Here is a 26707-nt window from a genome sequence, read left to right on the forward strand (position 1 = left end):
TTCTGATTCTGTGCCAGGACACAGGTTTATTGTTTCACAGATAACATTGCATGGAAGCATCACTGTGACTCATGGGTACTGGAAGAGCAGAGACAAAAGTGTTAGCTTATGGCTTATCACATTTTGTCCTACTGCATTTTAGTGTAAGAAGCAGGGGTTTTAGCAGACATTTTAGGCAATGTCATAGTAAGGCAGAAACCAAGAAGCTACAACATGTTATCAGGATTATCTATACCAGCCGAAACTAGATGGAATCTAGTTTGAATTGAAACAGAGGATGACCTAAAGTGCACTTGTTCTCTGAAAAGTGACCCTGTAAAAATGACATTGTTTATGGAAGAGGTGGTTCCAGGGTTGCCTTTTCAGCAATTTCCAGAACAAATCTGCTCAGTTTACAAAAAAACCCAACCAAACAGAAAACACACACATGATCTGTCAGAGATAAAAGCTGTGTTCTTTCTGGCTCACTGTATTATTACCAGTGTATGACTATGCAAGGCAGATTACACACCCAGTGATCCCCGTGCCTGCCTTGAATACCTTGGAGTTGCATGGTTATAGCCAAAGAAAGAATTTGAGCCTACAGTTGGAACTTAGTTGACAATTCTGTTGAATGATAATTCATACATCAGAACAGACTCCAGCTCATTCTCCCATAGCTGCATTGATTCTGCATTGCCAACTGGAGTAAAAAGGAGCACAAATTTTCTGTTGTTTTAACTCCGCAGATATAATTCAGAATATGCACATGGGGAGAAATTCAACCACATGTAGAGGATCAGAACAAGGTGTATACACCATTGAGTAAAAAGGTACCATTTTTACACAGTCACTATTAGTCACTTTTCAAAGCAGAAATGTATTTTTAAGGATTCTTTCCCTCTGGCTTAGATTATCACTTTTTAATTTTTTAGTTGGCCTTGAAATTAATTTGCATCCAAAAATAATATCCCCAAATGTGGAGTCACCAGCAGAATGACCCTGCTCAGTGTTTAAAATTGGGTTCTCAAGCTTTTTTCAAAACACGGAGCACACATCCTAGAGGAAATGTCTTGTGGATGCCTCCCCTGCCAATTACAGCCTACTGGTAAATATAGCAATTGTTTACATGGAACATAAATCACACTAAAGGAAGCTAAAAAATACATTATCAGCTGGAAACAAGAAGGAACCATGGCATGTCCCCAGCCAGCTCTCTGTGGGCTACCAGCAAGTGCTTCATGGACTATCTGTGTTCTGGAGACCACAGTTTTGGAGCTACAGTTTAAAAGCTTGCCGTTGGTTCCTGTCTTTACTTCCCCCTCCCACGACTCCTCTATTAACATTTCTGCACCTTCATAGTATCAAAAAGAAAGTCATGGTTTTGTTGTGCATGTTGTCAACTCAGTACAGGGGCTAAAAAACCCACAGTGTACATAAAAAAGAACAGCTCATATTATCCAGTAAAAAAATGCAGCCATATGGAAGTTTTACTGTTCTGAAGGAAAATCATCCACCTATGGTACAACTTGGTGATATAAATGTGTGTGTGTATATATACAAACCAGCACTTTAAACCACATGCATCCCTGATGCAGCACAGAGGAGAACAGAAGGCCCAGAAGCTCAAGAAGGGTCCAGAGGGTAGATGCTCATTTCTTTTCCACATGACATGAATGAGTCAGCAAAGGCCCTACATAGTAAAAGTGGAGTGTGTCTCTTGTACAAAGCGTGGGATGAGTTGGAAACAAAGGTCCATGTGCCATAATTCTTGTCAATGATCCTATATTACCTCTGTAGTAGTAATGGTCAGCATGGACTCTATTGTCCTCATCAAAAAACAACTGTGGGGTGACAGCCAGTGTGACAGATGTGCTGCTACTGATTAGTGAAAGGGAACTGGGGGCAGTGATTAGTTGTAGGTGTTGCACTCAAGTGGTTACGATCCATAGGGCTGGTGCACATGTCTGTATTCCAAGAGGTCTTATTCATTCAGCACCTCTGGACCCAACCAGGAGGAAAGACTACAGCATGGAGGAAAAAAGGCCATGGCTCTTATCAGGTAAGATCTCTCCTTTACATGGGAAAGGGAGAATACAGTTCTAAATTCTTAGTTACTATTTTTTAAAAAAACAACACAATACTAAACTCAGAATCTGTTTAAACATTCAATAAGTTGCTTCCTGATCAAAACTGCATTTCCCTACAGGAAAAACAAAGGTATTTAAAGAAAATGTGAAAAACTTCTAATGAGCCCTAAGAACTAAATCTTAGAAGTTCATTCCCAAAGTGATACTGCAATCGATTCAGAACAGTGAGGGGGTTCTTAAAATAAAATTGTAGTGACTAGCTCTTGCATTTAAGGGTGCAGAGTTAGAGGCTATTTCTACCCCGTTTCTGAGGTAATAAGCTGCTTTGTTAAAAACATATTGGTGTAAGTTATTCAGCCAGAAAAAACCACAGTGACTTCATTAACGTGGTGAGAAACTGAACAGTCTGTGCCACACTGAGTCGTAAAAAATATCATAGTTCATCATGATTTTTTGTGAGATCTTCCCCATAATTGGTAGCTTGGCTGCCAACAAACATGTTCCAGTTCTCTAGAATCTCCTCTTTGGTTAACTTTTGATCCTGAGAGGAAAAAAAAAAAAGTCTCTATTAGAACATTTTAAATACCAGGTAAAAGAAACATCAGTACAGGTTTCCGAGATGCCAAGTAGGAGAAAATTCTCCAGAGGCTGCAGACAGTGGGTGAAATGCTGGCCCCTAGTGGAAGTCAATGGCCTAACTCCCACTGATTTCACTAAGGTCTGGATTTCACTCAAAGTATTTCATAATTAACTGATTCCTACACAGAACTTTCAGCAGTAGGAGTGTGCCACTCCTCTACTTGTGCAACCTCACCTGTGTTTTTAACTTTTTCTTTTTGATTATTAATATGAAAAATATTTTGTCTGTTTGTTTTTGGTGATGATGATCACCTACATTTAACAACTGAAGGGAAATCCTTCTAAATTCAGCTCTATATAAGGGAGTCTTGATCTTCCAAACTCCAGCAGTGGAGCATCAGCAGGGTTGAGAGAGGGGAACAATCCTGCTGAGCAACGGCTCCTAACCAGGTGCTGCTGAATTATTAGTCCCCGGTCATAGTGGACGCAGAAGGGATGGGCCAGATCTTAAGCTGCAAATTTGTCTTATTTCTTATAGTCTTCTATTTTTCATCTCTCTCCTATTTATCTCTTAGTCTAGTTTAATACATAAATGTCCATGTCCATTTCAAAAGAGAAAAATCTGTTAGAATTTTTGGGTGTAGGGACATAGGTTGGAAAGCTCTCTAGCACTTGGTCAGCCAGTGGACCTACCTGAGTTCATAGTCATTTTATCAGCTATTCCTTTTGGTTTCTAACTTTTATCAACTCAAATTTATTTTGTTGCAGTAAGGCACGAGCAGAATCATTTTTATCATCTTTAGTTCTACTCAGACTGTACTAATAAGAAAAGTCATTAAGAATCATCTCTTGCTGGCTGAACACTATGTAAAGGGAACCAGTTAAACTCTTAATATAACATTTATTAAATATACCAGAGCAATGAGTACCTTGTCTACATCCGATTCATAGACTAAGTGCCTAGCTTCAGCTTGTGCGTGATCATAGTCTTGTGGGAGAATCCAGTGCCGAATCTCCTCTTTATCCATCTTCCCATCCTTGTTTATATCCCGAAAATCAGAAAACTGCTCACGTTCAGTAATTACCCAGTCAGGTTCTGGTCCACCTTCCTCATGTGCAAACATATCAGCTGGAGGGGAAACAAAAGGTTTCAAAGTCCTGTTTAGCTTGCAAATTGTGCACAAAATGAAGGCAGGCTGGTAGCAGAAGTATCACAGTAATAGCTTGCACAGAGGTATTGTATGTTGTGTGGGGCAGGGCATAGGTGGAAAAGGAATGGGCACATGGATATGCACCTTGCTTCGCTCAAATGGTTCACCATTGTTAGTTTTAGCCATTTTCATATCCCCCTTTTAGGATGCCTGTGCAATGCCACTTAAGTTAATGGACAGTCCCAGCTGTAACTGAAAAGCAAATGGGCCCCAAATGTCTTCACCTAGTGATTTTTTTTACCCAGGTTACAAGCAAGGCGTACAGCTCTTCTTCAGGATCCTCTCTTAATCTGCACTCACGCTCTTTCAAGATGAGCTCAGATGTACTGGGGAAGGGGGAGAGGACCCACAGCAGCATTGCATCTTGTCCCTGCCAGCAACTGTCTTTGTCGATAACATCAGAATCCAACCAGAGAGTGGATGAGGGAATAAAAGGTGCAGGGAAACTTAAGGAAACAAAAATCTGCTAAATGGAACTGGATGGCTTTTGTCCTGCTTTTATGGAAGTCTCTGTGTAAGAGAAATACAGCTGAGTAGATACGTTCCTTTTTTAGCCCTGGACTACTGAACAAACTGCAGCAAACTGCACTGGAAGGTAAGGGGCTGCGCTATACTAGGAAAGGATTAGAAAAGTTGTGATGCAGCATGAGTAGATGTACATCAGAGAGGTACCTACTGTGTGGAAACCACACCTTATGGACATGATACAGCTCACTCATCGGCGACCTGGGCTAGGGAAACAACTTGTGATAGACAGTGGATGATCAGTTCTGTTGCTCATTGCCCTGGTTCTCCCATCAGGACTCGCACACCAATCAACTCCCCCTCTCAGCGAGGCTCATTCTTTCCCACCCCCGCACCTCTACCATTGTCCTATTTAAAACTGAAACCTATTTTGTGGCCTCTGCTCGCAGCCCAATGTGGTTTTGGTTGTCAAGATTGTTCACATGTTCCTAGGTCAGGCTAAGCTTGAGGCCAGTTTCACCCATGGGAGGTGCAGGTGCAACCCTCTTGAGGATTTGGTCCAAAATTAGCAATAAAAACCACATGCATGTACTGTATGAGGCTGGATTCTCCACTGCCATAAGTGGGCGTAACTCCCAGGACATTAATGGAACTGCGTATGCCCATTTTAGTGGGAATTTGGCCCACTCTGTCTAGGTGTTATAAACACAAATGGGAATTTTTAGTTTCTAAACTTTCTTGGGACCTGCTCCAAAGCCTATTGAAGTCAGTGGAGAAGGGTCAGTGCCTTCAATTGACTTTAGATTGGGCCCTTGATGGGGGGGGAAACACAAGCTGTGCAATGTCTGTGGGGAATTTTCGTTTGTTTGTTTTTAATCTACACACAGCAAAAATGTGGGTATGACGGACTATAGCCATTGTTTAGAACAACAAAAAAATACTACTCTATTTAGTCTAATCAAAGCATATACGATAATTTAGGCACAGATTTTCCCAACTGTTCAAGAAAACTTCAAGAACTACACAGTGTTACTCTTTATTTTATTTTCTAATAAGTGCAAGCGCACAAGAGTTACGTTGTTTATTTGAAGCAACTGACACGTCCTGTCAATTTGATTTTATCATCTTTGCCAACGTGAGGTGGTCGTGACAAGAACATTCTATGCTCCTATCTATAGGAGACAAGAGGAACCAGCATTCACATGGTAACGAATGTTGACAACTACCTTGTAATTATATGTAGGTAGTGTCACTGAATAAACTTAAATTACTGGGGAAATTATGCTGCTCTGTTATTTCAATCAGACAAAAGCATTCACATCTTAAGGCTAAATATAATTTCAAGGAATAGAACCCCCTACCATTAATTAAGGTGTGGATATTGTTCTTAATTGTGTGTGATGAAGTAATCTTTACAGTAGCATTAGAAACAGAAAGATTTTATCTGAGTTTGGTCCACTGCTTTTATGGTGCGACTTTCCTGATTAAAAAAATAAATTACAAAGGGGCAGAGTGAGACGCTAGCTTCAGCATGACATTTCACAAGTGTAACACGTACATCTTGTACTGCTGAACCCCAGTCTTATGCTGCCACTGTGCCTTCCTGGCTCTAAGAGCAAGAAAGCAAACAAAAAACCCAAAGGTGCCTGAAGTTTGACCAAAATAACTTGCAAGAACAGACCTGCAGTTTACTTTCCCATTCTGCTCTCTTTGTGCCACTAGAGTGGTGCACAGCTAACCTTTAATTCAGGTATTTCACAACTTTTGAGTGCTTGCCTTTGCAAACTTAATGTCCTGGTAACCGTTTATTTTTAATGCAAATTCTTAAGTTTATAAAAATGTAAAAATTGAAAAACCAAAAATTCCATCCTGTGGAACCATACTAATCCCCCACCCCCCATCATCAGCAGGATTGGGATCCTTTGAGCTACACCACTGTCCTCTACTTGAGCTAACAGCATAATTGGTGGTAGTGCTATGAGGTGATTAAAAAAATTAATCATGATTAATCGCACAATTAAAATTTTTTGATTAATCGCATGATTAATCGTGCTGTTAAAAATAACAGAATACCATTTATTTAAATATTTTTGGATGTTTTCTACATTTTCAAATATATTGATTTCAGTTACAACATAGAATACAAAGTGTACAGTGCTCACTTTATATTTGTTTTTATTACAAATATTTGCACTGTAAAAAACAAAAGCAATAGTATTTTTCAATTCACCTCATACAAGTACTGTAATGCAATCTCTTTATCATGGAAGTGTAACTTACAAATGTAGAATTATGTACAAAAAAATAACTGCATTCAAAATAAAACAATGTAAAACTTCAGAGCCTACAAGTCCACTCTGTCCTACTTCTTGTTCAGCCAATCGCTCAGACAAAAAAGTTTGCTTACATTTGCAGGAGATAATGCTGCCCACTTCTTGTTTTACTGCATCACCTGAAAGTGAGAACAGGCGTTTGCCTGGCACTGTTGTAGCTGGCATCACAAGATATTTATGTGCCAGATGTGCTAAAGATTTGTATGTCCCTTCATGCTTCGACCACCATTCCAGAGGACATGCGTCCATGCTGATGATGGGTTCTGCTCGATAACTATCCGAAGCAGTGCGGACCAACACATGTTTACTTTCATCATCTGAGTCAGATGCCACCAGCAGAAGGTTGATTTTCTTTTTTGGTGGTTCGGGTTCTGTAGTTTCCGCATCACAGTGTTGCTATTTTAAGACTCTGAAAGCATGTGCCACACCTCATCCCTCTCAGATTTTGGAAGGCACTTCAGATTCTTAAACCTTGGGTCGAGTGCTGCAGCTATCTTTAGAAATCTCACATTGGTACCTTCTTTGCATTTTGTCAAATTTGCAGTGAAAGTGTTCTTAAAACGAACAACATGTGCTGGGTCAGCATCCGAGACTGCTATAACATGAAATATATGGCAGAATGCAGGTAAAACAGAGCAGGAGACACACCATTCTCCCCAAAGGAGTTCAGTCAAGAACTTAATTAACACATTTTTTTAACAAGCATCATCAGTATGGAAGCATGTCCTCTAGAATGGTGGCCAAAGCATGAAGGGGCATATGAATATCTGGCACATAAATACCTTGTAATCCCAGCTACAAAAGTGCCATGAGAATGCCTGCTCTCACTTTCTGGTAACAATGTAAATAAGAAGTGGGCAATATTATCTCCTGTAAATGTAAATAAACGTGTTTGTCTTAACGATTGGCTGAACAAGAAGTAGGACTAAGTGGACTTGTATGTTCTAAAGTTTTACATTGTTTTGTCTGAGAGTACAGTTATGTAAAAAAAAATCTACATTTGTAAATTGCATTTTCAGGGTTAAGAGATTGCACTACAATACTTGTATGAGGTGAACTGAAAAATACTATTTCTTTAGTTTATTTTATTACAAATATTTGCACTGTAAAGTGAGCATTATACACTTTGTCTTCTGTGTTGTAATTGAAATCAATATATTTGAAAATGTAGAAAAACATTCACAAATATTTAATACATTTCAATTTGTATTCTATTGCTTAACAGTGCGATTAAAACTGCAATTAATCTTTTGATTTAGTTTTTTAACCGTGATTAATCTTTTTGAGTTAATCATGTGAGTTAACTGCGATTAATCGACAGTCCTAATTGGTAGCAGTAGAAGGCTGTTATCTTATATGGACTGGGCACTAGAAAGAATGGAGAGGCCCATTTTCTCAGCGGGTTTCACAGCTATTTGCTAGACAGCAAAGGAATGATGAGACTCAAATAAAAGGTTCAATTCTAGTTCTGTAAGGGAGTGTTTGCTAACGGTTATAGACTCTTCTGCCCCAGTTTCTCCCTGTTCTCTTCTGCTTCTAGCCCCTGCCCAGCTTCTGCCCCTGTTTCCCTGCTGCCAGTCCCCAACCCCCGCTCCTGGCCTTCCCCAGCTCCTCCTCTTGTGTCCCTTCCCTGTCTCCTTTCCATCTCCTCCCTCTGCTTCTGCCCCTTACCCAGCTCTTGCCAAGACCCCCTACCTCCAACAATCCCCAACCTGCTTGTATCCTTCCCCCTCCAGCTCTTGCTCTCCCCCCCCCCACCACGCACACTCACAATTTTCCATCCTTGGCTCCTGTCTCACTGAGCATTTTGTTCTTATCCCACCTCTATATCATGTCCCACCTCTGCTCCTGCTCCAATCCACTTCCCTGCCACATGTCAACCCCTCCTCTGCCTACCCACTCTGCCTCCTCCCCCTCGCGTTCCCTCTGCACTCAAGGAAGGCTCCTCCATGCTGCCTGGATTCCAACAAGGAAGCGTTGACATCACAGCAGGGAGCCCAGGCTCTTGGGAGGAACAACCTGCCCCCAGCTCAACCCCTGCAGCCCAAAGGTGGAGAATGATCAGTTACTATGGGGATGGCAGCTGAGCAGAACTGCCTGAGGATGAAGCATGGTCAGCGCAGATGGAATCTTCAGAGAATTTAGTTGCCAAATGCTAGCAAGACTGAGCATATGTGAACTGTGATTTTTTTCAGAGACTTGTAATTTGGCCATATTTTCACAGGTGTTGCAAAAGGCACATCTCTGATGAGATGCTGACCCTTTCCACCCCTCCCTCGCCAAATTTCAAGTCTTCACTCCAAAACATGAAAGGACTAGAGCGTCACAAGGAAACAGTTGTGTGTGGGGGGGGGAAATTAACATGGGAGAAACAATATTTTTCTCTAACCTTTTCCTTGGAAATGGCTGAACCATTTTAGCTGACTTCCCCGGGGGTGGGAAGAGGACAACACAACTTTTAGGCAGACATCGGGCATGGAAAAAAATCAGCCCTCACCATTTAGGTTTGCCAAAGTTATAAGAAACTAAAAACAGAGTCTTATAATGGAAAGCATTAGGCAACCTTTGCTATAGGTGTCACTATATGCCTAAAATTGAAAGAAACTATTTGGTTTTCCTTGTTCAGAATGACTGAGTATGGGCATGGAGGTGCTCTTCTTTGTGATATAAGAATTGACTTAGATTTGAGGGGATGGACTGGTGGAGTGGAGATTTCTAAAGTACTTGTGCTAAATGTTAAGGAGAGTCAACTCCATTCCAGCACTTACCAATGTACTCGTCTTGATCCACAAAACCATCCTCGTTTTTGTCTATGTCCTCCAATGTTTCCTGGAAAACATTTTTTTGTCAAAATGATCAAGAAATAACAGAAAATTCCAATAGCTGTCTTTATTATTGCGTGCCACTTCTCAAAATTATCAAAACTGAAATCCTAAGGGAAATCCTGAGTTATTGTACCATGTTTGGCTATCCTCACTGCCCTTTTGGAAGATTTCACATTTGGTATATGGCCTCCTTTAGTATTCCTGGTACACAGAAATCTTGACACTGACCAACTCCAATGTGAGTTTCGTATTCAAAGGAATGCCCAGATCTCCTGTCAGAGTGAAGAAATTCCATGCGTATGAATCGATTTGGCCACTTTGCTGTTAAACTATCTAGGTGGCACCAATCACTCTTGTATCTAGACACCAACTCCAAGTTTTAAGTAAGGGCTTGTCTATATACAAACTTGCACCAACAGATATAAATCAGATTCTATTCACAACTCTGCTATTCCGGTGGAAGTTGGTGCCATGGATACTTTTATTCCTTTTTTTTTTTTTAAACTCTAGTTAAATAAGAGTCCTATTTCAGTTTATTAATTTCACTGCAACTCTATGTGTAGACAAGCCCTAAAAGAAATGAATTCCATGAAGCACTTTCTTTTCTGTTCCTGGGTTGGCTATTATTTATGTGCATGCCTGTTACTAAAATCCTTCAATGAAAGTTTAGGGAAGTGCATCAAGGGTCATCAGAGGAATAAAAACAAAGGGAATGCAATTGGTTTTACTCTACTTACTAAGACGACAATGTCTTTCATATGCTCAAACTCCTCCGGATGAAGAAAGGCAGTGAACTCCTCACGAGTGGCAGCTGAGTCTCCATCTAGGTCTGCAGTTTTGAATCGCCTTTCATCCCTGGGCAGCATTTTTTTAAAACTGTGTTGATCAGTCGCATCTTGAAATTCTTCTGGATTTTCTAGAAATTAATTTGACAATCTCAGAAGTGTGCGTCTCTGAAAATATTGCTGCATTGTCTCCGTACACTGCAATGATCATGTATAGAAAAACCTGCTGAAATACTTAGATCCTGCAAGATTCTAAAATTACAATAATTCACTGTCAGGATGGCTGCTAAAGTGTCAGGATTTCCCTTGTGAAATCTTAAATTCATGGCCAGCCATTAAAGTGTGTTTGTGATCACAGGGTTTGTGCTTATGAATGACTGGCTCAGTTTAGTAGTAATTGTGGTCTACAGGTGGACAAGTGGAATTTACCATGAACTAAGAAATTAAGAGTCTCTTAAGGTCCACGAACAATCACTGTCGTTCAGATCCAGGTTAACTACGTATCTGCTAAGTCTTGTACAGAGCTTTAGGCTGTTGCTGTATAGGGCTGATAAGGTAGTTAAGAGTCTGTATCCCAGCTTGTAGGAGGGAGGTGTTTGTTCTGTTTTTTGACACGATCTTGTTGCATAGAATATACAGGATTTAGAGAAGTAGGTTCCTCTGTTTAGCAGGGTATAGTGCTGCCACCTTTGCCCCTTCCTGCTGAAAGTGTGTCTTATAGTGTTTAGGGCCCAATTCAAACTCCATGGAAGTCGTTCTGCATCAATCTGTTGACCCAGAAGCTTTTATCACTCAGTCTTTATCTCTTACGTCTGTGTCACTTAAGAGTCCCCAGTGCAGGTTTCTGCAAGCAAATTTTGATTTGATAACATTTTTCAATGATGGAAATTGGTTTCTGTTTACTCTATGCTTTTGACTGTGAAATCCTTTATGTCTGGGCCAAGCAGCTTCAAGACTGTGATAAGCACAAAATTAACCGTGTCCTTGTGTTCCTGCACGAAGAGATGTCTTGCCCAAGTCTGATTGTGTAAGGATTCCACTGGTCTTTTAAAGGTTATTAACGACATGTGAGCAGTTTAGAAAAGCTCACTTATCTTTTTTGGTTTGGTTTGTTATTTTTTAAAAAAAGAAAAGCATTATCTAGTATCTCTAAAAAGAAATCAAAGATTTTATATTGCAAATCTCAGCCATCCAGCATCACAGTGATGAATGCAGTATAAAATGCCTAGCTAGATTAAATTTACCATCTCCAATTCCTACATCATGAATAAGGCTATGATTTGGTCATGGAAGTCACGGAAACCGTGACTTAAGTCCGCAGTGGCTGGGAGCTGCAGGGGACCCCCACCTCCTGTGGTAGCTGGGAGCTGCGGGATGCCCCTGCTGCCCGGAGCAGCAGGGGCCCCACAGCTCCCTAGCTGCCGTGGGCAGGGGCGGGTCCCCTGCATCTCCCCACCTGCCACGGGCGAGGAGAGGATCGCCTGCAGCTCCCCAGTCCCCGCTGCCATTGGGAAAATCCCCCAGAGCTCCCCCATCCCTGCAGGTGGCAGGGGACTCCCAGAGCTCCGTCCCCATGGGCGGTGGGGGATCCCCAGCAGCTCCCCAGCCACCATGGGTGAGCATGGGGGGTGTCCCCCATAGCTTCTCAGCTGCTGTGGGCAGGTCCCCATGGGTTCAGGGGAACCCCGGAGCTCCCCAGCCACTGTGGATGCGGGGGTCCCCCACAGCTTGCAGCCTGGAGGGGGGAATCTCCCAGAACTCCTCGTCCCAGGGCAGGGGGGATCCCGCAAAGCTCCCAGCCACAGCAGGGCAGGGTGCTGGATCCTCCTCCCTCCCCATTTTATCATGTACATTTTTAGTAAAATCAGGGACAGGTCAAGGCTTCTGTGAATTTTTGGTTATTGCCAGTTACCGGTCCATGGCTTTTACTAAAAATGTCCATGACAAAAATCATAGCCTTAATCATGAATGATTCGCCTGTTCCTTCTCCTGTTCTCCTTTCAGAGCCATCCATTCTTGTTCCTCCATTCATATTTGTTAGGTTTGTCAGATGGTCTAATTTTGGTTTTAAGGGAAGTCTCTTGTACCAATTTTTTTTAAGCAATGATTCTGTGGGCACTTGAATAGAACTTTCTTGTCTTCCCCACAGCTTCTGCCTGACCAGATGGCTGCTGTGCTGAGAATGAGTTTGAAAGCGCCTGCCTATGTCACCTTTTTTACCCACACTTTTGCTGTCTGTCATACTTTTGCAAATCTGGAACGGAGTAGAATCCTCAAATTCAGTGGAAGATTCCAGCCTGAAACTTTCCATTTCTTTCTATTACTGACAGTTTTTTTTCAGGCACAAGGCACAGAGCTCTTATAAAACATATTCAGTGAATAGCATTGGGTTCAGCCAGTCCTTTCTCCCACAGCACAGGACTAGGAGCTACCTGGTAACGGTCAAATTCTCACATTAAAGTATTTTGTGAGTTTAGTTTAATGTGATCTGTAAAAACGGTGTTTCAATATTTAGTATAGTGAAGCAATTTGCACTGTTCAATCTAATCTGCTCAATTTGTCCAGTTTTAGAAACAACAAAACTGAAGAGACTAGGGAGATCTGGTTTCAGAAACTGGCAGACTCACTAATGTTTATTTAGCAGCTACCTCTCTTCGAGGTGGAACCTAAAAATTATTTTTGTTTAAAACAATGAAATTTAAACTCAGTGGTATGAAATGAATGAGAATTCTAGAAAAATAGCATCACTAAACTCATTAAAAATCTTGAAAAACAATTTCAAAATGAAGGCGTTTATAGACTCATCTGATTTTTAAATGACTACTTTGGGAAATGGTTCTGTGAATTTTAATTGTGCATTAAAACAAGATCAAGATATATTTACCGCTCTCTAAAGCCTGGCTCTCACACAGGGTGAAATCTGTGTGTAGAAAGCCAGCACAAGACTGGGCACATCCTGAATCTCACGCCCTCAAAATGGGATCAAAGTGGTGCAAAAGAATTGTGCTGACCCTCTGCCCAGACATGAATTTCATCCAGAGCAGTGTGAGGTAGCCTTTGCGTTTGTAGGAGGCCTTTTCCCCCAGAATGAAAGTCAGTATGTTGACATATACTTCAATCAATACCTTCCTTCAAGTGCTTTGGATCTCTCTCTGATTACAACGTGCCCTAATTAAAGAACCTTCAGATGGTCTCCTTTGATCACATCTGAAATCTGTACTTTTTTTTTTATAAGATGTGAAGTAGAATATTTCAATTGTATCTCATTTAACCTTTCGTCATCAGTTATGAACTTTTTTTCTTGTGTAATCATTTTAAAAACATATGTATGCCATTTTCATTTTAAAAAATTAAATGCAGAGGGAGTTAACTTTTCAGAGTGAATTCAATGCTTATGAAGGGGCTTGGGTTTATGGCCCTGGTGAGAATTGGAGTATCAATTGTAGCAGCACAAGTTCCCTCACCCCACCCAAATATGTATCAGCCACATGATGGAGGGTCCACATCTATCTTGGAAGGAGAAGAGAACCATATTCATTCAGGACCTGGCTTCAGTCAGCTTTGGATCAGGCCAAAGCCTTGCTGTTGAAACTGCAAACAGAAGTGCTGGTTTCAATGGTGGACACTTGCCCAATAAGAACTGGACCAAGACGCCCCGACCCCAACATATGCCATCCAATATCTGTACGTGAAACACACTAAAACTCAACTGTTGAACTGTTGTCATATCAAACACATCAGATTAAGTTTTCCATGGGGACAAAAGAAAAGAATCATGTCTTTCAAATAAACATTGCTTTAGGGGTTTCCATTTATAATTAATCATAATCTGTGGCATGTTCGGACAGAATAATTCTATTTAGACCTTACATAAATTTTTAGCATCCAGACCATAACTTCAGAGAAACAATGCAGCAAATACTTACTAGTCTCTCAACGTATTTCCTTTTAAAATAAAGGTTTAAAAATAACAACACAGTTCCCTTAGTTTACTAATAGGAGCAGAGGCTTTTAATTTAGCTTTGAAATTTTATTCACTTGTTTGTCCCCTCCTGAAATCCCTATGCATAGAGAAGGTGACCGTGGTGCAGATTGGCTATATTTTTCAAATGCACAACTGAGGAACTTTTGATCTTTGAACTATGTTAATTTACAATTTCATATGAGACTAGAACCTCCTAAGAGAGTTACGTGCTTGTGTCCAGTGATTTTGGTTGAAATTTCATGTCTATCTCCCTAAGGCTTTTTAGAAAATTCCAACCTAAAATGTTGCCTTTTGACTAATCTTACCTAGATAATAACCATACGTGGCTTGTTTGTATTCTTCCCAGGATATTTTGTTATCCTTGTTTAGGTCATAATCTCTCCAGACTTTAGCCACATTTTCATAGATGTAGCGTTTCTGCACTCGCTTAATCCAGTTTTTCAATTCCTCTGTTGTGACGTAGCCATCATTGTTATCGTCTATTCTATCAACAATTTTCCTGCAAAGAGAGACACACCTTTAACAGCTGGTAAAAAGAAATAAAATGTACATGCTGGTCCAGCTTTGCTAATCTACATGAGACCTTGACTGTGTCTGCCCTCCCTCCACAAAGAGGTACCAGCCAAAGATGTAGAGAGATGCCCTATCACTAAGGCTTCATTACATTTACAGAATATACTATAGGACATTTGCTAGTACACTGCCATCAATAATTAAAACTGAACTATCATTGTCAAAATTGATGGACCGAAGAACACAGGGTGATGTACTGTCCTTAATTTTTTTATTGTCTGATCACATAGGGGCAAATCTTCTGTTCGGTGTCCAGAGACAGTGGCCATGCTGAGCTGTTAAGCGGAACGTATCTTCCCGTCAGGCCATAGAGAGCCTGTCATCTTGCACAGTGGAGGTTCCTATAGCCCGAAGCCTACGGGAGTTTCTGCACTCCCTTGGGTGGTCTCCTTGTAAGAGGGTATAAGGATTGGATGATCTACACAGGGCTTTGTGCAGCGCACAGGATACACAACACCTGCACAGCCCCTCCCCTCCAATCTTGCCCCCCACTTTTGGGGGGGGGGGGGGGAAGAGAGAGGATCTGCACTAACTGTGTTGCCAGGAGACCCTCTGTAGCAGGGGCAGGATTGCCCTCTGTCACTAATTCATCACATTGAGTAATCTGCAATGGGTCTCCAGTCACTATTGCCCATTGATGTCAAAGCCTGCACCTGAGCAGTGCTGAGAGCCCCTAAGTCAGTAGGAGTTCAGGGCCTCAGAAATTCTCAGGAACCTCTGCACCTTGCAGGATCAGGCCCTAAGCAAAGCTCTATTGTAGTCAAAAGCTAAGCTGCCAAACTATGCAAAGAGGGCAACTCCCTCAACCTTTTAGCTTCTCCCAAAATAAATTTTCCACAAGTTATTTTCCTTACAGATTAAAAAAAGGAGATGGTATTTCATTACTCTATCAACTCAATGGCACGGTAGTGAGCCGTTGGGTTTTTTTGTGCTTTCTGACACATCTCGCTTACAGACATCTATGCCTATACGTTGCTCTCACCAGAGGTTTATTTGTAGGGAAACATTTGCAGTATATTTAAATCTCTCCATTACACTCAACAGTGTAAAAACACTATGAAACCCCTTCTGTTTATACCTGCAAGGAGACCACAACTTTGCCAGTGCATGAGAATCTAAATGTGAAGGTGATGTGTTTATTTTTACATTCCAAGCTGAAAAAAATGCAAAAAGAAAACAGTACGAATAATGAATAGTACCTTTACTAAATAAGAAATAACTAAAAGCAATGTGTGTTATGAAGAACACTGGTCAGGTCTTTTCCTTTTTTCAAATATTATTTTTAGTGTCCTTAATATTTAAAGTAGGATTCAAAAGAGCCAAATTCTGCTCTCAGATTCAGGAGCACAGTTCCCATTAAAGTCAATGGAAGTTGTGTGTGTATTGCTAAGGGCAGAACTGTGCCCTTTGCATCTTGTTCACTAGCTAAGGGTATGGCTACACTACGCAGCTTTTAGCAACATGGCTGTGCCATTAGAAGCTGCGGAGTGTAGATGCTGTTTGTCTGCAGGAGAGAGCTCTCCTGCCAACAAAAAATTTCCACCCCCCTACGAGCGAGCGGCAGCGGCTTTGTCGGCAGGAGAGCGCTCCTGCCAACAAAGCGCTGTTCACACAGTGCTTTTCGTCAGTAAAACTTTTGTCGTTGGGGGGGGGTTAACACCCCTGAATGACAAAAGTTTTGTCGAGGAAGTGCCAGTGTAGACAAAGCCTAAAGAAAATGTGCCCCAGGCTCTGATTCAGTAAGCACTTAAGCATATGCCTTGTCAATCCCTAATCAGGAAAGCAGCAAATCACATACTTAAGTCCCATTGCCTTCAAGTTAAAGGTAAGCCCCTGGTTAACAGCCTTGCTTAACTGAGGCCTTTAAGGAACCTTAAAAAAGAAAAATGCTCCATTAAACAATTTATATTAGGATATATTTATAGGAGAGAATTATCAGTTAATGGTGTATTTATGACAAGCAAGAGAAATGTGTTTTCTGAAGGGATATTATACTCTACTATATCTAAACTTTTTCCCCAGCAGTATTTCATTAAAACCACCTTGAATTAAGCCTAGTGATGCTACCTTCTGGCCCAAGAACTAAGTTTACTTTAAATCCCTTTACAATCTTTTCTTTCTCTTTCTCATAACATTCATTACCTCTGTCCTCCCAAGACCATAACTATTTGCAGGATGGCCACTAAAATCCTATGACATAAAGCATATGCCAAAGACCACAGAGGCACCAGCAAGATTTATATGAAAACTATTATTGGTATTTGTATACTTTGGGCACTGGTCAATGGAAAAGCGGGCCTCCTGCTCTTGAAATAGGTTAATTAGTAGTCACTGAAGTCTCAGCTGCGAGGTGCTGCCAGATTGGCTTTATTTAATTCAGCCACCACCAAGCAATATAGAAGATCCTACAGAATTATCGAGTCTTCATTGACCCACAGTGAGTTCAACGTAAGTGAGTTGGCTGACATTTTGGTCAATGAAGACTCGATAATTCTGTAGGATCTTTTATGGAGAAAGGGATGGGTGAGTCTGCCCCTATAACTGCTCCTTCCACCTAGGGCAGAAAATTGCTCTCCATCTAAAGCAGTGTTCTTTTCTGAGCTACTTTAGTTCAATACCAAGTATGGGTTTTATTTAATTTTCAGCAATGATGTGTTTGATCTGCTATCATCATTGGATCTGTAGCACATTACATCTTTACAGATCTCATTACAGACATGGGGTTCAGACACATGCAGAGTCTGTCTTTTGCATTCATAACCAAGACTTTTCTGAAGGGGGCAAAAAGAGGGGCTGCTAAATTTCACCTGAGAAATAGAAAAGAACATGCTACCTGATCAGCCAGCCTTTCCTTTTTGTATGTATCCCCCAGTGAATCTCCCCTGAAAGTCTGACACCACAATGGGACATATGCATCAATATCGTTGTCCCGCAATGTGTTCAACCTAAGTGAGCTGGCTGACATTTTGGTCTACTGTGAAATGCTAAAAGTAACTGAAATGTTTCTGCCAGAGGAAATATTTTACCCTCTTGTTATTTTTAACACTTCCTTGGTATCTCCAGAACTGGTCAGAGCCAAGAGCTGTGCTGCTGGTAGCCAGCATTGTTTATTTTTCCCTCAAGTGCATTCTTCTATTTTTCTAGCTCAGTTGCATCTCTGCTAATGATCTAGATGACCTATGTCTGCTTCCTACTAAAATGAAGGTGGGTAAGAAACAAAGTCTTATGTCTTTTTAAGGATGATGTGGCAAGCGAGCAATAGCCTTCTGACTGCTTTGCAATGCAGCTAAAATTCATTCTTCAAAACACAGAAGTTGTAGTGGACCCATTTGAAGTGGCTAATTCTTTAACAAAGTGAAAATTCAGAGAAGGTCTCACAGCCACAATGCTACAGAACCAAAAGTATATGCAATACTTGTTAAGCTGTCCCTACAAGCCCATAAAACTAAAAACCTCTTTCTCTCAAGGCTAAAGGGCTTGCTGCACCAAACCGCATATAGTCCCAGCATATAAACCTCAGTGGACCTATGTTCAATATAAGCATTTAGGGGAACAGCCTGCCCCCAGCTCTTTAGCAGTGAAATCAGTTCAGTTCTGTTGTACAAAGGGAGGGCAAATCTGGAGGGACAAGCAGAAAGTGCACAGAACCTGCAAGTGCAGAACCTTGCACATATATGGTAGAGGGGACATTTGGAGATGAAACAAGGAGGGGCCAGACAACTCACAGCTACAATGTGAGCTGAAAGGCGAGGGATTCTGAACCTCAGCCTTTTGTGCGTATGCCCGGTTGCTGGATTGGGTGCCACTGCTGGCTTCTGGCCTGGGTCTGGTGCACAGCAGCAAGATTTGCCACATTGGGCCCCTATATGGTGTCAGAAGCTCAGCAAGCATCTTGCTACCAATAAACAACAGACCTGAATGTCTTATCAAACTAGGATCAGACTACACAGCAGTTTTATCACTGGGCTGGCCTGGAAGGCCTACATGACTCTAAGGCTTATTTATCTGTGGGGATTTTTTCCCCCCCACCAAGAAAATTTTTCTTCACTAGTAGATGAGCCTACGTTTCGAGTATATTAGTCAACTCTCTTTTGTGTGACAGCAACAGCAGAACATGGCTTTTTTAGGCCATGTCTACAATACAGGCACAACAGCAGCATAGCTGCAATGCAGCAGATCTGCTGCTGTACTGCCATAGTGTAGACACATCCTACAGGGACAAAAGGAGTTTTTCTGTTACTGCAGCTAATCCCCCTCGCAAAGGCACTAGCTAGGTCGATGGAAGAATTCTTCTCTCAGCCTAATGCTGTCTACACCAGAGGTTAGGCTGGCTTAACTGTGGCACTCAATGTTGTGAATTTTTCACACCTCTGAGTGCCAGAGCTATGTCAACCTAATTTTTAAGTGTAGACCAGGCCTAAGTGTTTCCATTATAAATCAATGGTATACAGCAGACTTTGTTATGTTTATACCCATCTCATTTGTGTGAGAATTACTTGTTAAAGAAGCTGCACTCGGTTTCCTTAAAGAGTTGGGTCCTGAATATTTTTATGCTGAATGAAAAGTGTTTAAAAATAATGTTTTTAATTAAATCTGTCCTCCTCCTTACAGCCAACAGCTTGCTGAAAAGTGATACCATTTGTGACCAAAGCTGCAGGGGATCCTAGCATTAAAAAGCATAAGGTATTTTCTGTTCTGATTTAATAATAAGCATCTTTTTAATATTTAAAGTTCCTCTTCTGTTGCAAAAGTTATTTTAATCAAAAGTGTGAAAAGCAGCAAAAGGCCTAAAAATGCCCAATCGCGTTAGAGGCTTTATTTGCACAGTTTGTGTCCTGTGATGTGTTTTCCACCTTGAGACTGTTCAAAATGCTGGTAAGCATACTCCTGGGGGAATTCTGTGCCAAAAAATGAAAAATTCTGCGCACAATATTTTAAAATTCTGCAAAATTCTGCACATTTTATTTGTCAAAATAATGCAATATAATCATGCAAGTTTCAATTATTTTGGTAAATTATTTAACATACAATACAATGGATGAAGAATGGGAATGGGGAGCACTGGAGGAAATCTCCAAACCCCCTTTGTCTAATAGTAATGTAGCTAGGTTTGACCCTTTATTTCTAGTTGTTAGTCAACAAATATATGCAGCCATTCACTCAGTGTTATATCATAGGAACTGAAGAGCAAGTGAGGGCTGGGGAATCAAATTCACAATTTATATTGGCTCCAGAAAGGTAAGTACCGTACTGTTCATGGAGCACATTTTGATAGGAACTTTTTTCAGTACAAAAATTTAGACCAGTTCTAATTACTAAAGCACCATAAGCATTTATAAGGCCATCCTGTCCTGGTAACATAAAGGAGCCTTTTACACCTGTTTTATACTCATGGGGGAATTCACAAAGACAGTGGGAACAATTCACTAAGCAGGCAGGCTGCTACATTCTGCTCTGCCCCATGCCCAAACTCAGAAACACCCCAAAGCCCTGCCTCTCCATTGCAAGCATGCCACAATAGCGAGCAAGAGGGACAGAATGTCTCTCTCCCTTTCACATGCACGACTACCCAACCCTCCCAGACACATCCCAGTGGTGATTTACGTCTTTACCGGCTGCTCCAGGCACCCGAACCAACCAGCCTGTGCTGCCGGAGAGAGGCACATGACCACTCTTGTGGGCTTCCCTTTGCTTCCCCACCAGAAGTCATTTTTCTGCAGGGAAGCAAAGAAATCTGCGGGGAACGTGAATTCTGTGCATATGCAGTGACACAGAATTCCCCCAGGAGTATAAGCAAAACCATTCTCAGAAATGCTGGATCAGGCCAAATGTTCCCTTAAGTATGTGACACACATTAAATACTATTCTTTGTGGCTTTGATAGGCCAAGCACATTGCACACAACAAGGATTCCTTACATCGCTCCATTACCTCCCACAAGCTCCCTATGTGCCACCCTCTATTTCATGGATTCCCTGCAACCCCCATCACACCTCCTCACCAGTGGTGGATTTCCTGTGAAACAAACCCAACGACAGGGGGCCCCAAAATGCAGGACAAATCTGACAAATGACTGAATTAGAAGGCATCCTACTCCACATAACCCATCAATCAAAAAGCAAAACTATGCCTCTGTAATATAGCTGAAGTTGGAGCCCTAGAGATTAGCTTATGCTCCATTTCTGCTTTATGCATCTTACTCTCATATAGAGTGATGCAAACGCTTATGAGAATTTCCTGTGAATTCTCCCATCATTGGGGAAAAAAGAGTCTGAACCCCACAACAGGGGGCCAGGAGTCCATCTACCAAACCTCCAGCTACCCAAAATGCACTGGGAGCAAGCAGCAGTTAGTCTGTTGGCAGATGAGTTGGGGAGAGACTTGTTTGATAGCAAAAATGCAGTAGATGTTTTCTTTATCAGGGAGTATTGAAATTCTGCTTGGACAGGAAGTCACAAACCATCCTGCCCCAGAGCAGTCTGAAATTTGAGATACCAAGGCTGATTTTTTTTCTTTAAATATTGTACAGACTCTTGGATGCTGCCAAAGAAAGGCAGGTGCAGAATCAAATTACACTAATGGTTAACGATCAACAATGCGATGAAAATCAAAGAGCAATGGGTGCGTCTGATTCTGAAAATGAGAACAGTAGAGATTAGAAAAGGCATGGCAACATCATCCATTTTAAAGAAACCAACATGTAAATAACTAGGGAGGAGGAGGTGGACAAACGAAAAGATGGTTCAAACATCTCTGTATTAGGGTATTCATGTATTAAACTGTGGAACTTCCTCTTTCAAGGCTGCACTCAGTTCTGGATTGAGCTTTCAAAACCCAGGCAGTATGGACAGTAGGAGACAGGAGAAGCATGTTGGAAGCTGTCCTACCTTAGGTGATATTTAGTCACTGAGCAACACTCCAGTACACTTTCTTGTTCCTCAGATCTCTGTGTCCAAGGGGACAAACAAAGGGAGAGGTGTAATATCCTAACTGAAGCTCAGTTTAAAATGGACATAATATGAACCATATGTGTCAGAGACCAGAGTTCAGGTCCTCACCTTAGTGCTGTTCTTGCTTTTTATTGGTGATAAGTTAATATGACTAAGTGTTGGTAATGGAATCCTGTATAGGATCAGAATGCCTGAAAGAGTGCCTGCTGCCCTGCATCCCAGTATGGTTTGGTGATGCTGAACTTCATCGAGTATAATCTAGAAAGTATGCGAGGCAGGGCCTTCTTCATCCGGGGAACCACAACTCTGGAATTCATAGATTCCAAGGCCAGGAGGGACCTTTGTGATCATCTAGTCTGATCTCCTGCATAACACAGACCATAAACTCCCCTAGTGCAGATCTTTTAGAAAAACCTCCAAACTTGATTTTAAAATTGCCAGTGATGGAGAATCCACCACGACCATTGGTAAATTATCCCCTCAATCCCCACAATGCATTGGCAGTATTCTTGTGAGAGAGACTGAAGATTGCTGGGTATCCTGTTTAGTATGCTATTTATTGTAGGGCTGGTTTAGTGCATTTATACATGTGCCTGTCTGCATCTCCTCTACATGATACATGGGGTGAAAACGGAAATAATTGAAAATTGAATTTCACTTTGTGTTGATTTAGAATATTAAATTTACCTCATGCTATTTAAATATACTTACATGGAGCTCCTGTTTCCTTCTGTGGAAAAAGTAGTAAAGGCTTGTCTGCACAAGAAAGCTGTGCCAGTTATACCTGTACTGCTATTCCTATATGGGAAGGTGAATAACTACTGGCATAAGGCACCCATATATAACTTAATACCAATAATTATACTAGAATAACCTTCAAATGTAGCCCAGGCCTAAAAGTGATTCCAGTTTAAACTAAGAAAGCCCAAGATGTTAATATATGTGAGTCAGAGAGACAGTTTGCTTTTTTATGTTGGGAGTACTGAGTACTAATTCTAGGCCTTTGAATAATTTGGACAAGTTGCCCATTTATGATAATTATGCTTTCAATATTTTTGTTACAGCACCTATTATTACTTGTATTTCAGTATCACTCAACAGGATCACAGACCCACTGTGCTTAGTACTCTACGAGACAGTCCTTACTTCAAAGAGCTTACGCTCACATCTGAAATAAGATGCAATAAGTAAGTATAACAAACACGGCAAGGGAAGGGGGAGGAAGGCTGAGGCTAATGGTAATGCAGTCATATGGTTCTACATGATAGTTTGATGTACAACTTGAGGCTTAAAATAATATGAAAATGTTTTTCCTTTACTAAACCAATAAAACCAGCTCTCTTCAACTGCCATAAACCTACCCATCCTATAGATGTCAGAACAGAAGTAGGTCTTAAGGAGGGATCAGAAGGATGAGAGGGCGATGGACTAGATCAGGGAGCATGTCTCAAGAAGGAGCAGCGTGGAAGAAAGAACAGGCACGCTGTGGGAGAGGTGGACAAAGCTACCATAGTTAGCAAGGGGAGAGGGCAACATTATAAGTAAGGCTGCAAGTCTGTCATGGATTCCATGATTTTCTGGGACCTCCATGACTTCTGCAGCAGCGGGTGCGACTGACCTCAGGGCCACCCAAACAGCCCAAGGGGCTCCCAGGCCAGCCGCCCTGGCTGCTGCTGGGGCAGTCTTGCCCCTCCACAGCCCCAGCAGTGGTCTCGGGCCATGCGCTGCCCCCCCAGCACCAGTGGCTGTCCCAGGCTGCACGCCGCCTCCTCCCCGCACCCCCTCCCATCAGTAGCATCCTAGGGCCACCCCCAGATTCCCCCTCCAGAGCACCCAACATTTAGTCGGGGTATATAGTTCAAGTCATGGACAGGTCATGGGCCCTGAATTTTTGTTTACTGCCTGTGACCTTCCATGACTTTTACTAAAAATACTGATGACTAAATCTTAGCCTTAATTGTAAGTCACCAACAGGCAAGTTGTAAAGGGTAGCAAAAGTGAGAACAGGAAGCTTAGACAGTTAACAGAGATGCAAAGTGAGGACTGACACAGTAAGCGCAATAGGCCAGCAGCCTGACTTTAACAGCTGCACTTTAAATGGACTGGACAAGGGGGAGCAGGTGCAAAGGGAGGTGCAAGCAGTGCACGCAGGGGATGGGAGAAGGCATGCTTGAATAGTACAGTCGATCTAGTACTTGGTGCAGTGCTACATGTAGCTATCAGCAGCTGGAGGAAGAGGCACTTCAGTGCAAGGCCAGAGAAGCTGGGAGAGAGAAAGAGAAACGATCATTTAAACAGAGAGAGTGAAACTAAGCCTTGAGTTTTCAGCATTTGTTTGTAAAATCAGTGTGGGCTCGGGGAGGAGAGGCTGCGGTCAAACACATGTCACCCTGTAAAGTTCAATTCTGGCAGGCAACTTTTCCCCTGGGAGTGGATGGGCAGCGCTCTGAAATGACTAGAGCCACTGGAGATCGGCTCGAGAAAGCCCGGTCACTCAGCAAACCCTTCCTGGGCCGTCCCCAGAGATCTCTTGCAATGGAGAGATTTGCGAGCTCTGCATAACGCCCGCGGCACTTGAGTTAATTCTCACTCCTGACCAGTGCCACACAACCCTTCGCGCCTGGCCTTAGCTCTGGTACAAAGTTTCCGTTACAAAAACACAAAGAGAAAGAAAGATTGAAACTTTTGTCTCTGAAGCTTCTTCCAGCTCTTTTTCCGCTGAAATAATCCTTTCCCTACTATGCAGTGATACGGCGGGACCTCCCCTCTGCCACGTTATCGGCGCTTCCTGGGGCGGGGGACACGCCTCCTCTGTCCTCTCTCCCACTGTTGCAGTAAGTGAGGCTCCAAGGCTGGGAAAGCCTCTATTTTCTTACACTAGGGGCTGTTGCAACACGGGTGTAAGCCACAGAAAGCATTTCCCTCTCCAGTTAAAGCTCGTGAGGTTTCAAGAGCTCGCGCTCAGCCAGCCTACAATTACAGAAACACTTGCAGGTTCTTGCTGGTCCAACGCCCTATTATTATTTCGATACCCGCATTTCCACTTTTTAAAAAAAAGTTATGCACTAAACTAATGCGGCAGGGTCCCTGTAATTCATCTCCTTGGAGAGGCCGTTCCCTTCCTCTCCTAGGAGCCCATCTTACCCTAGTTTCTCTTTGCTTTCTTCTGGGGTGAGCTGATCGAAAGTCTTGGCTTCCTCCTTGCCCAGAAAAGCCTCGTGGTCATACTGGAAGCTTTGGTTATCTTCGTGCAGCTGATCGCTGAGCTGAGGGTCTGGATGAACGACCCTCTCCTTCCTGAGAGTGGGTTTGCTGAGTGACCCTCCTGTGCAAAGCAGCAGCACGAACCAGCAGGCAGCCTGGAAGCCCATTTCTCTGGTCCTAGCAAGGCGGGATCCGCCACAGCCCGGGGGAAAGAAAGGGAGAGAAAAGTGCTACATGAGCTTGTTACGAATAAGGAATCAGGGGAGACGAAATGTCAACGTAGGACACATGGATCAAGTCATCCAACCTGCTGCATCACCTCCAAAAGCACCGGCACGCGCGAGACCTTTAGTACCGGTCCCTACATGCAGCAGCTGAGCCTGGTACCCCTCACCTCCCACGCGCACACACTCGCACTCCCCACCTCTGGACAGACAGCAAGCGTGGAGCTGTACTTCGCCACCAGCACCCCTTGCAACATACCAGCTGTTGCTGAGAGTCTATCGCCCAGGCAGCCCTAGGAATGCAACTGCAAGTTGCAAATGACCCACTGCAGACTGTGATCACAAGCCCCTCAGCCTTCCTCCCCCCCAACCAGTCACGCGAGAGTTTGCAAGGAAAGGTTGCTCTGCCGCCAGATGTTACAGCGCTTGCTATTGGGCAGGGGAGGCTCGGTGCCTGCCGGAGGGGGCTGAATCGCCACGTTTGCAGGGCGGCTCAGGTTTCCCCATCAAAGTTGCAAAGAGCGCTGGATTTGAGCTGCGCGGGGTGTAAGGTTTCCGCTGGGGAGTTCCCGGCTCCAGCCTAGGAACAGCTCAGTTGCTCTGTATAAACCAGAGGAAGTTTGACACACGGGGCTAGGGGGGCTTTTAAAAGTTGTTTTCACTCACCAAACACTCTAAAGTTTGCAACCACACAGTGACACCAGGAAGCGAACGAGGGGTCTTGCAAACCCGCTGTATTGTTGTGTGACCCTGGCAAGCTGACAAAGATCAGAGCTAATTGCAGATCCTCACGGACTGCAACGGGAACCTTCTCTGCAGCCTCGCAGTTTGTACCGCAACAAGAGCACATCGCCACAAATCTCGTCAATCTACAATCTTATTTGGGGTCGGTTTAAGGCAGGTGAAGCCTTTTGCTGTGTATTGGAGGGACGTTTAAATTCTCAGCCCGGCTGCAGGAATAATGTTCTCTGCAGCCTCACAGCTAGTCCTGGAGATCATCCCGGGCCTACTTCAGTGAGGTTTTGACTACCGGTGAGTTTGGAGTTGTCTCTCCTGACAAACTCAGCACCACAGTTGGCTAGGCTGGTTCATTATTTATGACTGTGCCTTTACCGTGTACGTCAAATACATAAACGTCCTGATCACTATTTTCCTCTCCTGTCACTTTAACCCTGTTGCATCCTCCCTCCCCATTCATTTGAATGTGTCCACTGGTAACCCCACTTTCAACACATCACTTCAACCTTCTTGTCTCCATTTTCAAAAGCCCTGCCCTGCTTCTTTGCCCCATTTGCCCCATGCCTCCTACTACTAGTCAGCATGTTAAGCGGTAGCCTAACCATTGCTGAGTTTTTTGTAGCCCTCATGAGAGAAGAGAGTTTTTAGGAGGTATTTTAAAAAAACACTTTATTTTTATATAAAATATAAACACATAGCAAAACAAAACACACATAAATACATGCTCAAGATGGAAACAGTATGCAAATAATGAAATTCAACGGAGG

At 42.6% G+C, this 26707-nt stretch overlaps 1 protein-coding gene across 2 annotated transcripts; it reads right to left on the reverse strand.

The window, feature by feature from the left end:
- On the reverse strand, nt 1–25560 carry RCN1 (reticulocalbin 1). Of its 2 annotated transcripts, none has more exons than XM_048854966.2 (7): nt 25462–25560; nt 24919–25155; nt 14558–14751; nt 10220–10398; nt 9426–9486; nt 3578–3777; nt 1–2610 (listed from the first exon to the last, which is right to left on the reverse strand). In XM_048854966.2, exons 2-7 carry the CDS (start codon nt 25143–25145, stop codon nt 2503–2505), a joined length of 969 nt encoding a protein of 322 aa, XP_048710923.1. In that variant the 5' UTR covers nt 25146–25155; nt 25462–25560; the 3' UTR covers nt 1–2502. The 2 variants fall into 2 exon arrangements, with proteins under 2 accessions (XP_048710923.1, XP_048710922.1); XM_048854965.2 differs by having other exon boundaries at nt 25403–25559.
- Between the last annotated feature and the right edge of the window lie 1147 nt (nt 25561–26707).

The sequence above is a fragment of the Caretta caretta genome, chromosome 6 (assembly GCF_965140235.1).
Source record: "Caretta caretta isolate rCarCar2 chromosome 6, rCarCar1.hap1, whole genome shotgun sequence".
NCBI lineage: Eukaryota > Metazoa > Chordata > Testudines > Cheloniidae > Caretta > Caretta caretta.